Genomic DNA, 12,625 nt, shown 5'->3' with positions numbered 1-12,625 from the left:
TTACTTCATGTCTCTGTGTATCATTTTGCTAATTCTCACAATATTTCAAACTTTTTCATTATGATATTTGTTATAGTGATTGGTGATTAGTGCTTTTTGATGTTAATATTGCAATTTTTTTTTCAGGCACCACAAACTGCACCCATAAAAGATGCTGAACTTGGTCTATAATTGTTCTGTGTGCTCTACAGATCCAACAGGCCATTCCCTCTCTCTCTCCCTCTCCTTGGGCCTCCCTTTTCCCTGAGACAGGACAGTATTAAAATCAGTCCAGTTAATAACCCCACAATGGCCTCTAATTGTTCAAGTGAAAGGAATAGTTTCCCATCTCTCACTGGCATCAAACCTAAAAATGATGAAGCTTAGTGAGAAAAGCAAGTGAAAGCTAGGGCTCTTGCACCAAACAGCCAAGTTATGAAATGCAAAGGTAATGTTCTCAAAGGAAACTAAATCATCACATCCATTCTGCACCCTATGCATCTAGGAGTAATTTAGACTTTCAAATCTTAGTGTCTAAGAAATTTTTTTTTAAGGCCACACCTGCAGCATATGGAAATTCCTGGGCTAGGGGTCAAATTGGAGCTGCAGCTGCAGCCTACACCATAGCCATGGCAACACCAGATCCAAGCCACATCTGTGGATTCTTAACCCACTGAGCAGGGCCAGGGATTGAATCTGCATCCTCACAGAAGCAATATTGGGTCTTTAACCCACTGAGCTACAGCAGGAACTCCCAAAGTTATAAGGCTATAGCTACCCTAAGTTTTGATTCCTCAGATAGATCTGGACAAAGCAGATTGAAAACCTTCTGAAAAGGGTTCACCATTCTAGATGCCATTAGGAACATTTGTGATTCATGGGAAGAGGTGTAAATATCAACATGAACAGCAGTTTGGAAGAGGGTGATTCCAACCTACATGGATGACTTTGAGGGGTTCAAAACTTCAGAGGAGTAAGTAACTGCCAATGTGGTAGAAAGAGTGAGAGAACTAGAATTAGAAGCACAGCCTGTAACTGTGACTGAATTGCTACAGTCTCATGATGAAACTATAAGGGATGAGGAGTTGCTTTTCCTGGGTGAGCAAAGAAAGTGATTGCTTGAGATGGAATCTAACTCCTGGTGAACATGCTGTGAAGATTACTGAGATGACAACAAAGGATTTAAAATACTACACAAACTTGGTTTATAAAGCAGAGGCAGTGATTGGAAGGATTGACTCCAAGTTTGAAAGAAGTTCTACAATGAGTAAAATGCTATTGAACACCACTGTACACTACAGAGAAATCATTTGTGAATGGAAGTGTAAATTGATGTGGCAGACTTCATTGTCTTATTTTAAGAAATTGCCACAGCAACTCTGACCTTGAGCAACCACCATTCTGACTGGTCAATAGCCATCAATATTGAGGCAAGACCCTCCACCATCAGAAAGATTCCAGTTCACTAAAAGCTCAGATAATGGCTAACATTTTTAGCAACCAAGCATTTTTAAATCAAGGTATGTACATTGTTTTTTTCAGATATAATCCTATTGCACACTTAGACTACAGTATAGTGTAAATGTAATTTTTATATGCACTGGGAAACCAAACAATTTGTGTGACTAGCTTTATTCCAACATTTGCTATATTATGATGGTCTGGAATCGAACCTATAACATCTCCAAGGAATACCTATATTAGGTTTTTATTCTGCCAGTGTTAAAAATGTCCAGGGAGAGGAAAGGAAAATTGCAAAAGACTTTAAGGAAATCTTGAAAGGTAAAGATATGACTCTCATACAAATATAGGCACACACCAGAATCTATTAACTTACTAATGCGGGGATCTATAAGATGATGATGCTCTTGATTCCAAGCTCATTTTGAGGATCTGAATATTTATATCCATTTAGAAAGAATGTTAGTATAAGACTGGATATGAAATTGGTTAAAGCTGCGCAATGCAATAAAACCATAAATGCTGAGCTTATCTTTTTCTCTGGACAGACTGGACAAAATGTGTAGCATTAGCAGTGTCAGTGTCTGTAGTGTCAGGAATCTAACCAATAGTGAATTCAAATAGTGAGTCAAATTCTAGTCAATCTTTTAAGAAAATTAAGCAGTCCATGGACCTGTGAAACACTGTCTCAGTGTGATACTGAAAGGACTCGTTCTTTCCCCTTGTTACAAATTTGAGTAATTTTTCTAAAAACCTGAAAGTAAAAATTTGAATTTTTTGTTAAATTAACTCATTGGTTTATTTAATTTGGACTAAAACCCACCATCTCAGCTGCTTCTGGAGGGGGAGAGATTAAAAGGGGGGAATGGGGCATCTCAATTCAAAATAAGCATCTTTCTCAGGTGACTGTTCACTGGGTTTCAAGGTCAGCTGAGCAGGAGAAATTAACAATGGAAGGCGGGCAGGACAAATCTCTCCAGGGTGGTGAAGCCACCCCTCCCCCAACGGGGCTGCTTTTATTTAAAGGGGATAGCTTTAGTGGATTTCATCTCTCATCCTTTCTAAAGGTGGTTGGGAGTGGAGTTCAGGAGGGCTGCTCTGGGCAGAGTAAGCCCCACCCCGTGGGGGGTCGCCCCAGTCACCAGCTAATGCCTGAATAAATTCTCCGCTTGCTCTGCAAGGGCTCATTCACCTGCACCCTGGGGCCGACGGCTTCCTCTATGGTACTGAAATAACAGAGTGCAGACAGCTCTGGTGTGATACAGCGAGCCCTCTTTCAGAGGCTTTTCTTTTTCTACACACCACACACACACAACCAGCTATGTTCCCCTCCCCCCGTTCCCGTCCAGCTTTTTATAAACGACTGATGAATCTCTGAGAACCTCCATCCCTTGGGGGGGTGGGGGTGTCTATGAAATTGGTCGGAGACATCTGGAAGAAAGCAAGACCCCAGGGGATTTCAGCACCTAGGCAGAAACACTTGGGCTTTCCTGAGGGTGGCTAACACTGGGTGGCCAAGAGTAAACGCGCCAGAGCCCAGCTGGCGAGACTGGGATCGCACGGTACCGCTCCAGGGGTTCCCTGCGGGGATCCCGGGGTCCTGGGTCCCGGCCCCCGCCGCCGCGCCCCGCCCAGCTCTGTCCCCGCAGCCTCACGGGCTGCTGGGCTTTGTGGTTCGCCCGTGCGGCTGGGCCCCTGCTGGGGGTGTCGTTACGAGCATGTGCAGACAGCAGCCCAAGGTAGAGCGAGCGTGCCGGGCGAGCCCTGAGACTTGCCTTGCAATGCCATGTTTGTGTATGTGCTCTAACTCCCGGAGAGCGATCAGGGAGACGGCTCCCGGGCCAGACTTGGCTGATGTTTTCTTGTTTCTGTTTCAGCCTTCAGGATAATTCCTTCAGCAGCACCGCTGTAACCGAGTAAGTGATTCTTGTCCATAAAATAAGACTTGCATGCCTTTCTTTGGAAGCAACTATCGGGAAGGTACCCTCCACCGTCCCTAGCAGCTCTTGATACTAGATGCATTGTCTCCTGTAATCTGGGGCTGTGAAGACCGCGAGAAGTGCCGGCAGAAGGGGCCCAGAATCTTTATAGGTTGAAATTGGCCTTTTAGCAACTATGGGAGAGATATTAAACAAACCGATGGCTTGGAGAGCTCAGTGCTCCCAGATATGTGTTCTCGGAGTTCAGATTTTTTAAAAAAATAAATCTATTTGACATGTCAGCAAGGAAGCTTTGTTGTATTTTGCCAATGTTGGTATCTGTTTTCATGGAGCGTGCTGTATACATTTACAGCAAATAAGAGATGGATGTGAAATGAGTTCAATTCCAGCATGCGATAAACAGGCTAAACTTAGCCTCACCCTCTCTTGACTATAGATTTTTAAGACACAATAGAGTAAACTTTTCTTGCATGCCCTTTGTCAATTTTGTCTTCTGACCTCAGAGATCTGGCTAGAGGAGGAATGAGTTACCCAGTCCTATGTTTAAAGTGTTCGATTGGGATGGCTAAAATCATGTAACGTTGAATGAAGACCAGCATGCATGGTATTTTTTAAATTAGATGTTTATAGTTTATGGCTTTAATTCTTGCCATCCCTTCCTTAATATGTTTTTCTAATATTGTACATATATATTAAAAAATTAATAGATAGTATATTATGCTAATACTATAACTGATATATAATTGATATATATACATATATGTATGAATGTCTATACTTCATTTAATAGCATTTCAGGAAAAGGGGTATATAAAGTTCTATACTCAACTACATTAAAAATGCTGCAAGTTTGATATAGAAAGCCTAGTAACTTTGGAGCTTTTTGCTAAAGTTTCCTAATAGGCAAATAAATTATGTGAGTTTCAAGTCATCACTGTCACAATGACTTGGTGATGGAAGGTAAGATTCTACAGGGCTTCCCAGGCTCTCTTGTTCACATTCTTTTGTTTCTCTGATTGGATATGCCACTCTCTTGGTATTGTGCTTTGGACTGACTTAAGTGGAATTACTTTAAAAAAAGAAACAAACAAATAAAAAAGCCCCAGGGTTGATTTTAGAAGATGCAATGTAAAATACTCATTGGGACCTGCATCCTGTTAATGAGACTGCTTAGTAAGGATGCTACAACTTTGCTTTTGTAAAAGCCTAAGGGGAGGGAGAGTTGCAGGCCAAAGATAAGGATGTGACTCCCTGGTTCAGGTGCACAGTATTGCTTTCCTCTTTTTCCTGTGCCTACAGCACCAAGTGATTTCTGGGCCTGATTCTCAGGACCCCTGTGTGGCAGAATCCCCAGAGTCGGCCACAAGCATAGCAGCTTCACCATGGAGTTACTTAATTCCAGGTTTCACATGGACAATTTTTTTAAAATCCTTTATAGTTAAATGCTGGGGAAAGTCTGGTACCTTGTCTTTGGACACTCCCCAAGGAGTTCTGATTGCATAAGATCCTGTTGTTGTTTTCAGAGAAGTGACAGTGATTTATTTTAAAAGGCACAGAGTGACAATTGGAATGCCATCTGGCTAATCTAAAAATCTGAGGGTCATGTTTAAAACATACCAAAATCTTCATAGGTGTCACAGACAGACTACGGTCATTTAAAACTAGCCATTGTATAATATACTATTTTCTCCTCCTCTTAGAAATATGAACCATTTTCCTTGGTTCTTTGGGCATGACCCCCAAGCCAGCAGGACCAGGATGCATGATCCTGAGACCAAGAAGTAACAGGTGCTCAGCCAGTATTTGGGTCTGCTCCTGGTATACACTGAGGAGGCCCTTGCTTCTCTTATATGTTTTGGATACAAGAAAACTTCTCCTTCCTCTGTCCTCATCCCACTCCTGTTTCCTCCGATCCACATGTACTTATCTTCCTTCATGTCTGAAATTCTAACCAGAGGTTTTTTGTTTTTTGTTTTTTGTTTTTTTTTTTTTTGGATGAAGGATTCTGGTGGTGACCCTTATTAAAATGGAAATTAAAAAGTCTGCGCCCCTGGGAAGTGAATTCAAGCTGTCATTAAGGCTTTAATATAAATTATGTTATCAGATAGTCTATTAATAGAGTTCTGCTTGGCCAGCTGGGGGTCTTCTAAGAGTCAAAGAGAATGGGAATTTGGAGGGAATCAAGGACATATTTTAATTCTTTTCTCAGTTTGTCCCATGCCTGGCCCTGTCTGTGCAGCTCTGGACCAGTTCACTGCTAAGATCAGAATGGCCTTGGCCTTCCCTTCTATATCTGTAGCACCCTTTCATCTATTCTTTTTCCATGGTCATTTCTTATGTTGCCCTGGCTAATCCGCTATTTGAAATGAAGTCTGCCCAGCAATGAATTCTGTAAGGAATTAATTATCATTCAAAGCAGTGGTTTTAAAAACCAGCTGATCCTCAGTCTCAACTGGGGAAGGGCCTTGAGGCTTGTGAAAAATCCAGTTTCCTAGGCTTTATCCTGAAGTAGGAACCTGGAAATAAATGATGGGATTGGAGTTAGCCCAGTGCTAGTCTGGGTTTCATAAACCTGCGGGCAGTGTTAAACATTTTAGAAGCATACTGGTTATGAGGCTCCACCCTCAAGAGAGTTGATGTAGTGGGGAGCTGAAGCTAGAATTTTCTTTTCTTTTTTTTTTTTTTAGGTCACACCTGCGGCATATGGAAATTCCCAGGCCAGGGGTCAAATTAGAGCTGCAGCTGTAAGCCTATGCCACAGCCACAGCAATGCCAGATCCAAGCTGCATATGCTGCAGATTGCAGCAACAACAACTCCTTAACCCATTGAGTGAAGTCAGGGATCGAACCCACATCCTCATGGAGACTCTGTTGGGTTCTTAACCCACTGAGCCACAATGGGAACTCCTGGAACCTTCTGTTTTGATCAGGCACTCCAGGTAGCACTGATACAAGTGGTTCTGGGGACACACTTTGAGCAGCCACACAGGATTGCAGCCTGTACCTCGGCAACTTGGCCTTCAAAGGACACGGTACTGCAGGTAGTTGTCCTTGCCTGGTACAACTACATTTTATCTAATCACCAGTCTGAGGCCTTTCTTCTTATTTACCCCAAATCAAAAAAGAAAATCTCTCATGGGCACTTCTTTCTCTACCATGATGCTAAGAAATAAGACTTTCTCTCTCTTATGAGCCTCTAAGAACAGAGACTGAAGAGACTATTTGGTGGGCTGAGTTGGTGGAGCAGAAACAACATGAGCATCACTGCTTTATGCCTTGGAATTCTGGGCAATTCCTTAGCCCCTGTGTGAAGGTAATTCCTGCTTCATAGCATCACCAGGCTTAATTGAGATAATATGAAAGACAAAGTGAGCTGTAGAGTACTATCTACCTTTTTTCTTATTTTTGGTTGATAAAGTGAAAGTCCAAATGGAAAAGTAACAACCCTGAGCATTTCACAAAGAAATGATTTCAAGGACAAATTACCTGTTTACTGTTTGGGAGACCACAAATTAAGAACTCTGGGATTTAGAATCTAGTTGATGAGAACCTTAAAGGAAGTCATTTAATAAAGATGTCTTTCACATTTTTTTTTTTACTATGGACAAGAGCAAGAAAAACATTTTGTATTGCAATCCAGCACACACACATATTGTATTTATACAATGTATATTTATAATGTATAATAAATCATGATTTGTTTAAAAAGTTTCATGAAATAAAGCTTCACCCGCATAATACTGACATTTTGCATTCTGTTTCTCTACCAACAATGTTAACAAAATACTGGTAGAGGCTAATTTCAGGACCTGCTAATGGGTCCCAATTTGCAGTTTGAAAAGCATTATACTAGAAGATGTCCAGTTCTGAATATTTAAGGAGAACATCATTTAAGAGATTTGTCTTTAAATTTTCTTGTTGGGATATAATATAGGAAGAGAATCTCATGCCCAAGACCAATCAGGCATTTGATCTGCGTTGATTTTGGGGGAACCTCTGGATATGGGTTCCCACTGTGGAATGCAGTTTTATAATTTGGCCAGTATTATACATTTGTAGAGGGGGCTCCTGGGCAAGGAATCAGTAAAACAATCAGAAGGAAGATGTAAATTTAGTAGAACTTGATGGTCTTCAGTGAAGCAAATGAAAACCCAATTAAACCGAAAGAGCTTAGATATGTGCACCACAGAAGCCACAGGGAGATCTGTTTCATCACCATATCGCCAAGCTAGGAATTGTGTCTTCTGGAGTGGTGATCGGACTTATTCAGCAGTCCTTAAAATTGGATCAGCTAATTAGCTCTGGCCTCATCCTTCAGAAAGACTCTGCAATATGTTCTGGTGCCCCGTTTCCATTTTTAACTAATTCTACTTGGAGAAGAAAGATTAAATAAGTGAGAGGGAGAAAAAAGTTCTTGCCAAACTCCCAAACAATAGGTATTGCTGAGCTCTGAGGCTGAACCTCTGTTTGAACCCTAGTTCTTCAGAAGCAATGATTCCAGATTTCTGTTCTTCATTGATTTTTCTACTTAACTAGGTTGCTTTTACTGGGAAACATTTTTACTCATGTAACAAAGCTCAGATGATCTATGAAAGTAAATGCCTCCTAATGTGGGAGAACAAGGCAACATTTAGGAATTTAATTGTTGTTTTCCATGAAATGGACAAAGTGGGTTATTGAGAGTCAAAAAAATGGGAAAGCACGGAAATTTAGTTCATTTTGTTAAGGAGAGCATACTGTTAAGTTGGTGGATTTTTTTTTTAAACTGCCACAGGAATAAAATATTTCAGCAGGTAGAGAGGGCTGTAGTCTGTGGGTGGCCTTAGTTTAATTCATTACAAAACCATAATTTAAAAGGGGTAATAAGGGAAAAGAACTGAGGCTTCATCAGTTTGTTCTGTGAATAAATTATACACCATGGCTTGTAAGGAATATTTTAAAAATTTAAATGATTTCACATAGTATAAATACTATTTTATGGTTATATCTATGTATGTAAATATTTATCTGGTTTTGTCTACTCATTACATTGTGCCTCTCTCAGAGCAGGGTCCAGTTCTTTACTTTTTTTCTTTTTTTAAAAAAAATTTATTAATGTATAGTTGATTTATATTTGTGTCAATTTCTACTATACAGCAAAGTGACCCAGTCATATATATGTATATGTATATATATATATACACACACACATATATATGTGTATATATGTATGTGTATATATACATACACACATATATATGTGTGTATATGTGTATATATATGTGTGTGTGTATGTGTGTGCATATACTTACATATATATATATACACACACATATATATATACATTCTTTTCCTCATATTATCGTCCATCATGGTCTATCCCAGGAGATTGTATAGAGTTTCCTGTGCTATACAGTAGGATCTCATTGCTTATCCATTTTAAATGAAATACTTTGCATCTACTAACCCCAAACTCCCAGTCCAGTTCTTTCTCAACTTTCTGTCTTTAGAAGTAGTGCTACTCAAAGTGTGGGCTCACAAATCGTTTGTAATTTGCCTGAGAGATAGAAAGGACAGAAATAGGGAATCTGCATTTAATAATTTTTATAGGAATTTGACATTCCTTTGGTATTTTTACCAAGTTATCTATCCACAGTGAATTGGAAATAAGAAACCAACTAGGGTCAGTCCCAAATCCCCAAAAGCTTGAGAAGCAGAGCTCCAATGCCTAATGCGGTCCCTGGAAGGCAGTGAATGCTCTATAAATGCTTGTGAAATTATTTCAGGGAACAGACTTGCTGAGGAACCAGAGTTAATGATTCAATTCAAACATTTATTGAGTGTTTACTCTGGAACAGTGCTGTGGGTACTGTAATAGTATATCCAGAAAAAGAAATAATGGTTCTTGTCATGGAGTTAACAACTAATTTAAAAGATCTCAAAGAGGAGTTCCCATTGTGGCAGTGGAAACGAATCCGACTAGGAACCATGAGGTTGAGGGTTTGATCCCTGGCCTTGCTCAGTGGGTTAAGGATCTGGGATGCCGTGAGCTGTGGTGTAGGTCACAGATGCAGCTTGGATCTGGTGTTGCTGTGGGCTGTTGCTTAGGCCAGCAGCTGTAGCTCCAATTCGACCCCTGGCCTGGGAACCTCCATATACTGCAAGTGTGGCCCTAATAAAAGCAAAACAAAACAAACAAAAAAAAACCAACTCAAAGGTACAAAGGAATTGCATAACCATTCTAGGCAGGATATGGTTGGTTACTAAAACCTCAGTATGAAGAGTAAACATTTCTGTATTAAGGTTAAAGTGGAAACAAGGTACATGGGTGAAGTTGGCAAAGGAAGTTCCCAGAGCTTGGGAGACTTGAGCATGAAAGCTGAGTAGAAATTGAAGATGGAAAAAGCATTTCAGGCTGGAGTAGTGTGGATTGAGGTGGGGTGGGAGAGAATGGCTGAGAACAGGAACAAAGGCTCCCTCACACAAGGCAGTGGGAAAATGGTCCTACTCCAGATTCCCTTAGGGCAGTATGGAGCATTGGAGAGTTTTCAATATGGAAGAGCCAAGAATTTTCCACAAGGTTATTTCGGGTGTTTTGTGAAAAGGAAGGAGATCGAGAAAGTTTGAAGGCCAATGGAGAAAGCCAAATGGCAACTGGTGTGGTTTGGGACTGCCTGAGGCAGAAATAATGCCAAGAGGCATGTTGTAGAGTTTCTTTTGAGCGAACAACAATCCAGCAATCCTGGTATCAGATGTTCCCTCAAGTACTGTGACCACTTAAGTGTCCTTGTTAAGAACTTGTTAGTTTAGGTGATGCAGAGCAGTGGAGAAAAAGGAAATATTACCTCTGGTTCTGAGCTTTTAAGTTCTCATAATATAATGACATTACTCTCATTACCTGGTAGACATTTTGGGAACTGATGCTGGTTTGGGCCAGAGTGGTAAAGATTGTTCCATTTTTTAGTTTTTTGTGCTAATCTTAAGATAATTCTAGACTATTGCTGCTTATGCTGCCACAGACATTTGGATCTGATGTTTTCTTCCTTCTCCCCAGGTGTGACGAAGACACAGTCTCTCTGCAAGATCAGACTGACTGCTCCAGTCTGAGGTATAACTCACCATTGTTTAGTTCTTGAGCATGAAGAACAGAAACCATCTGGGTCTGGTGTCTCAAGTCTCTTTGAATTCTAATAATTTGTTCTCAGGTCCCATTTCTTCTAATAGATGATCTCCTCTTGAAGGAAGTTTTGTCTTATCCCCTTTTGGGTGGATACCACTCTTAGCATCCAGGACAGTACCTTTCATATGGAGAATGCTCAGTAAATTCCTGTTGGATTACACATGGATTAGTGCATCTCAGTGTTACTGTAAGAGAACTTAAGGAAGAGGTTCTAGATTTATTCACAAAACATGTCATTGAGTGTCTGGAGGGTGGTCTTGGTCATCAAGGGGTTCATAGTATGATGGCAAAACCAACACAGTTAACCATTTCTTCCATATTTGCTTTGTCCCAAGCACATTCACGTACATTTTGTTATTTCATCTAAACTGAAAGGAAGCGGATGTTTTCCTCCTTATCCTGTAGATGGAGAAGCTGAGGCTCAGAGGGATTAGAGCTTATCTAAGATGACACAGCCATTCTGAGGCAGAATTTGGATTCTGGTCTGTCCCATGCTAAAGATAACTTGTTGGATAACAAACATTTGTTGAAGGCCTATTTTGTGAGCCAGAAACCAGTGGAAATATGGGGTAGAGAAAGATAAACTATACCCTGACCCCAGGAATTCAGTCCACTGTAGGAGATAGGCAAGAATATAGATGTGGATGTTACAGTGTATTAAGTGCTCTTTTACTAGAGGTAAACAGAGGATTCTCTTAGAAGAACCTCAATAGCTCAGCAAAGTTTCTGGGATGGATTTCTAAAGAAAATTACACATGGTGCATGACTGTTTTCGATGGGATATAAGGCTCCCAAACCATGATGTAACCGAGCAGAGGGAGTAACTTACTGGAAAGCCAACAGAGAAAAGAGAAAATAATTCAAGTTGAAGGTACAGCAAGCAGTTCAGGATGGCAGGAACTCTGAGAACTGAGGAGGCCAGGATTGGCAAGAAAGTTCCAGAGATAAACAAAAACCCGATTACAAAAGTTTTATGTATCCTGCTAAGGACTTTGGAATTTATCCTGAAGGCACTGGGAAGACTAAATATAGACCTCAGGTTTTTTTCTTTGCAAATAAACACTGGCCTAAGACCCCAAGTAAGTGTAATAATAGCCACTGTTCATTGAGTTGTGGCCTTGAGCCAACTTTCTATGGTAGGCATTTCACAGAGACTATTAGCTCTGCAAGGTAGAGATGCCAGGCATCTTATGGATGAGGGTCACAGAGGTGAAGTAGTGTGGCTTAGGCTGCATTACTAACAAGTGAGAGGATCTTTTGGACTCTTGTTCTTTTCAGAACACCATGCTCCTTCTCAGTTATGATTGATTCCACTAAGCAGTTACCTAATTTACATTACCTGTATTCTATGGGGGATTCTGAGGAACCAATTGGAAATATATTTCTAAAGATGACTTTTGTATTTAGGTTTTATATTTGTATATGAGAGGAAGATGCTTTTTGCTCTCCCCACTCCATCATTTTCCTTGCTTTCAAGTCAAGGAGGTGCATGAAATGGCTTTTATAAACTTTGGGTGCCTTGAAAATATGATATAAAAACAAAATTTAGGTGCCATTTTAAGAGTGAGTCTATCAAAAGAGTAATTTTAAATTTGAAAAATCACTTGTTTTCTTATCGAGTGTTCTAGAATCCTCCTTGAATGAGGAACATTTAGGTTACTGTAAAGGCAGCTGTTCCTTCTTTTGCTGCTCATCCAAGAGTGCAGATTGTGTGGATGAGTAGTATTTGTTCCTATTGAGAGACTTGCATTTCAAATGAACTAGTATAGCTCCAACCCATGGTTTGATATTGGTCTCCAAACCCATTTGTGACTTGAATTTTTTTTTAATGATCCTAAGGGAAAATATGAACCAATTTCACTAGCATTGTGTTTTTTTTTTTTAAGTTAATAATATGAAGAATTATTTCACCTGTTGGGTTTACCTTTCCCAGATTCTAAATTTGTCCTGAGGCTTAAGTTTAACTTTTTCACACAATTTTATTTCCACATCATACCCAAATGCACGCCCTCAGTCATGATCTAGACCACCTGTCCCAATGCTTTCTTTGTTCTCCTCTGAAAAACTAACTGGAGCTCATCCTTCT

At 40.3% G+C, this 12,625-nt stretch overlaps 1 protein-coding gene across 5 annotated transcripts in view; it reads left to right on the top strand.

The window, feature by feature from the left end:
* The window catches only part of FAM13C (family with sequence similarity 13 member C), a 131,510-nt gene continuing 121,530 nt past the window's right edge, over positions 2,646-12,625 (top strand). For 3 of the 5 annotated variants that reach the window (XM_013983265.2, XM_005671007.3, XM_003133039.4), the window contains exons 1-2: positions 2,729-3,356; positions 10,414-10,467. In XM_013983265.2, coding sequence (XP_013838719.1) covers positions 3,295-3,356; positions 10,414-10,467 — 116 coding nt within the window. In that variant the 5' untranslated portion in view covers positions 2,729-3,294. Of the gene's footprint in view, positions 2,664-2,728; positions 3,357-10,413; positions 10,468-12,625 lie in introns of those variants that run through there. The other 2 variants (XM_013983267.2, XM_005671010.3) reach the window with 2 other exon arrangements.

Source organism: Sus scrofa, chromosome 14, assembly GCF_000003025.6.
Source record: "Sus scrofa isolate TJ Tabasco breed Duroc chromosome 14, Sscrofa11.1, whole genome shotgun sequence".
In the NCBI taxonomy this organism is placed as follows: Eukaryota; Metazoa; Chordata; class Mammalia; order Artiodactyla; family Suidae; genus Sus; species Sus scrofa.
Note: the sequence above shows the minus strand (reverse complement) of the source record. Positions and strands in the feature narration are given on the sequence as shown.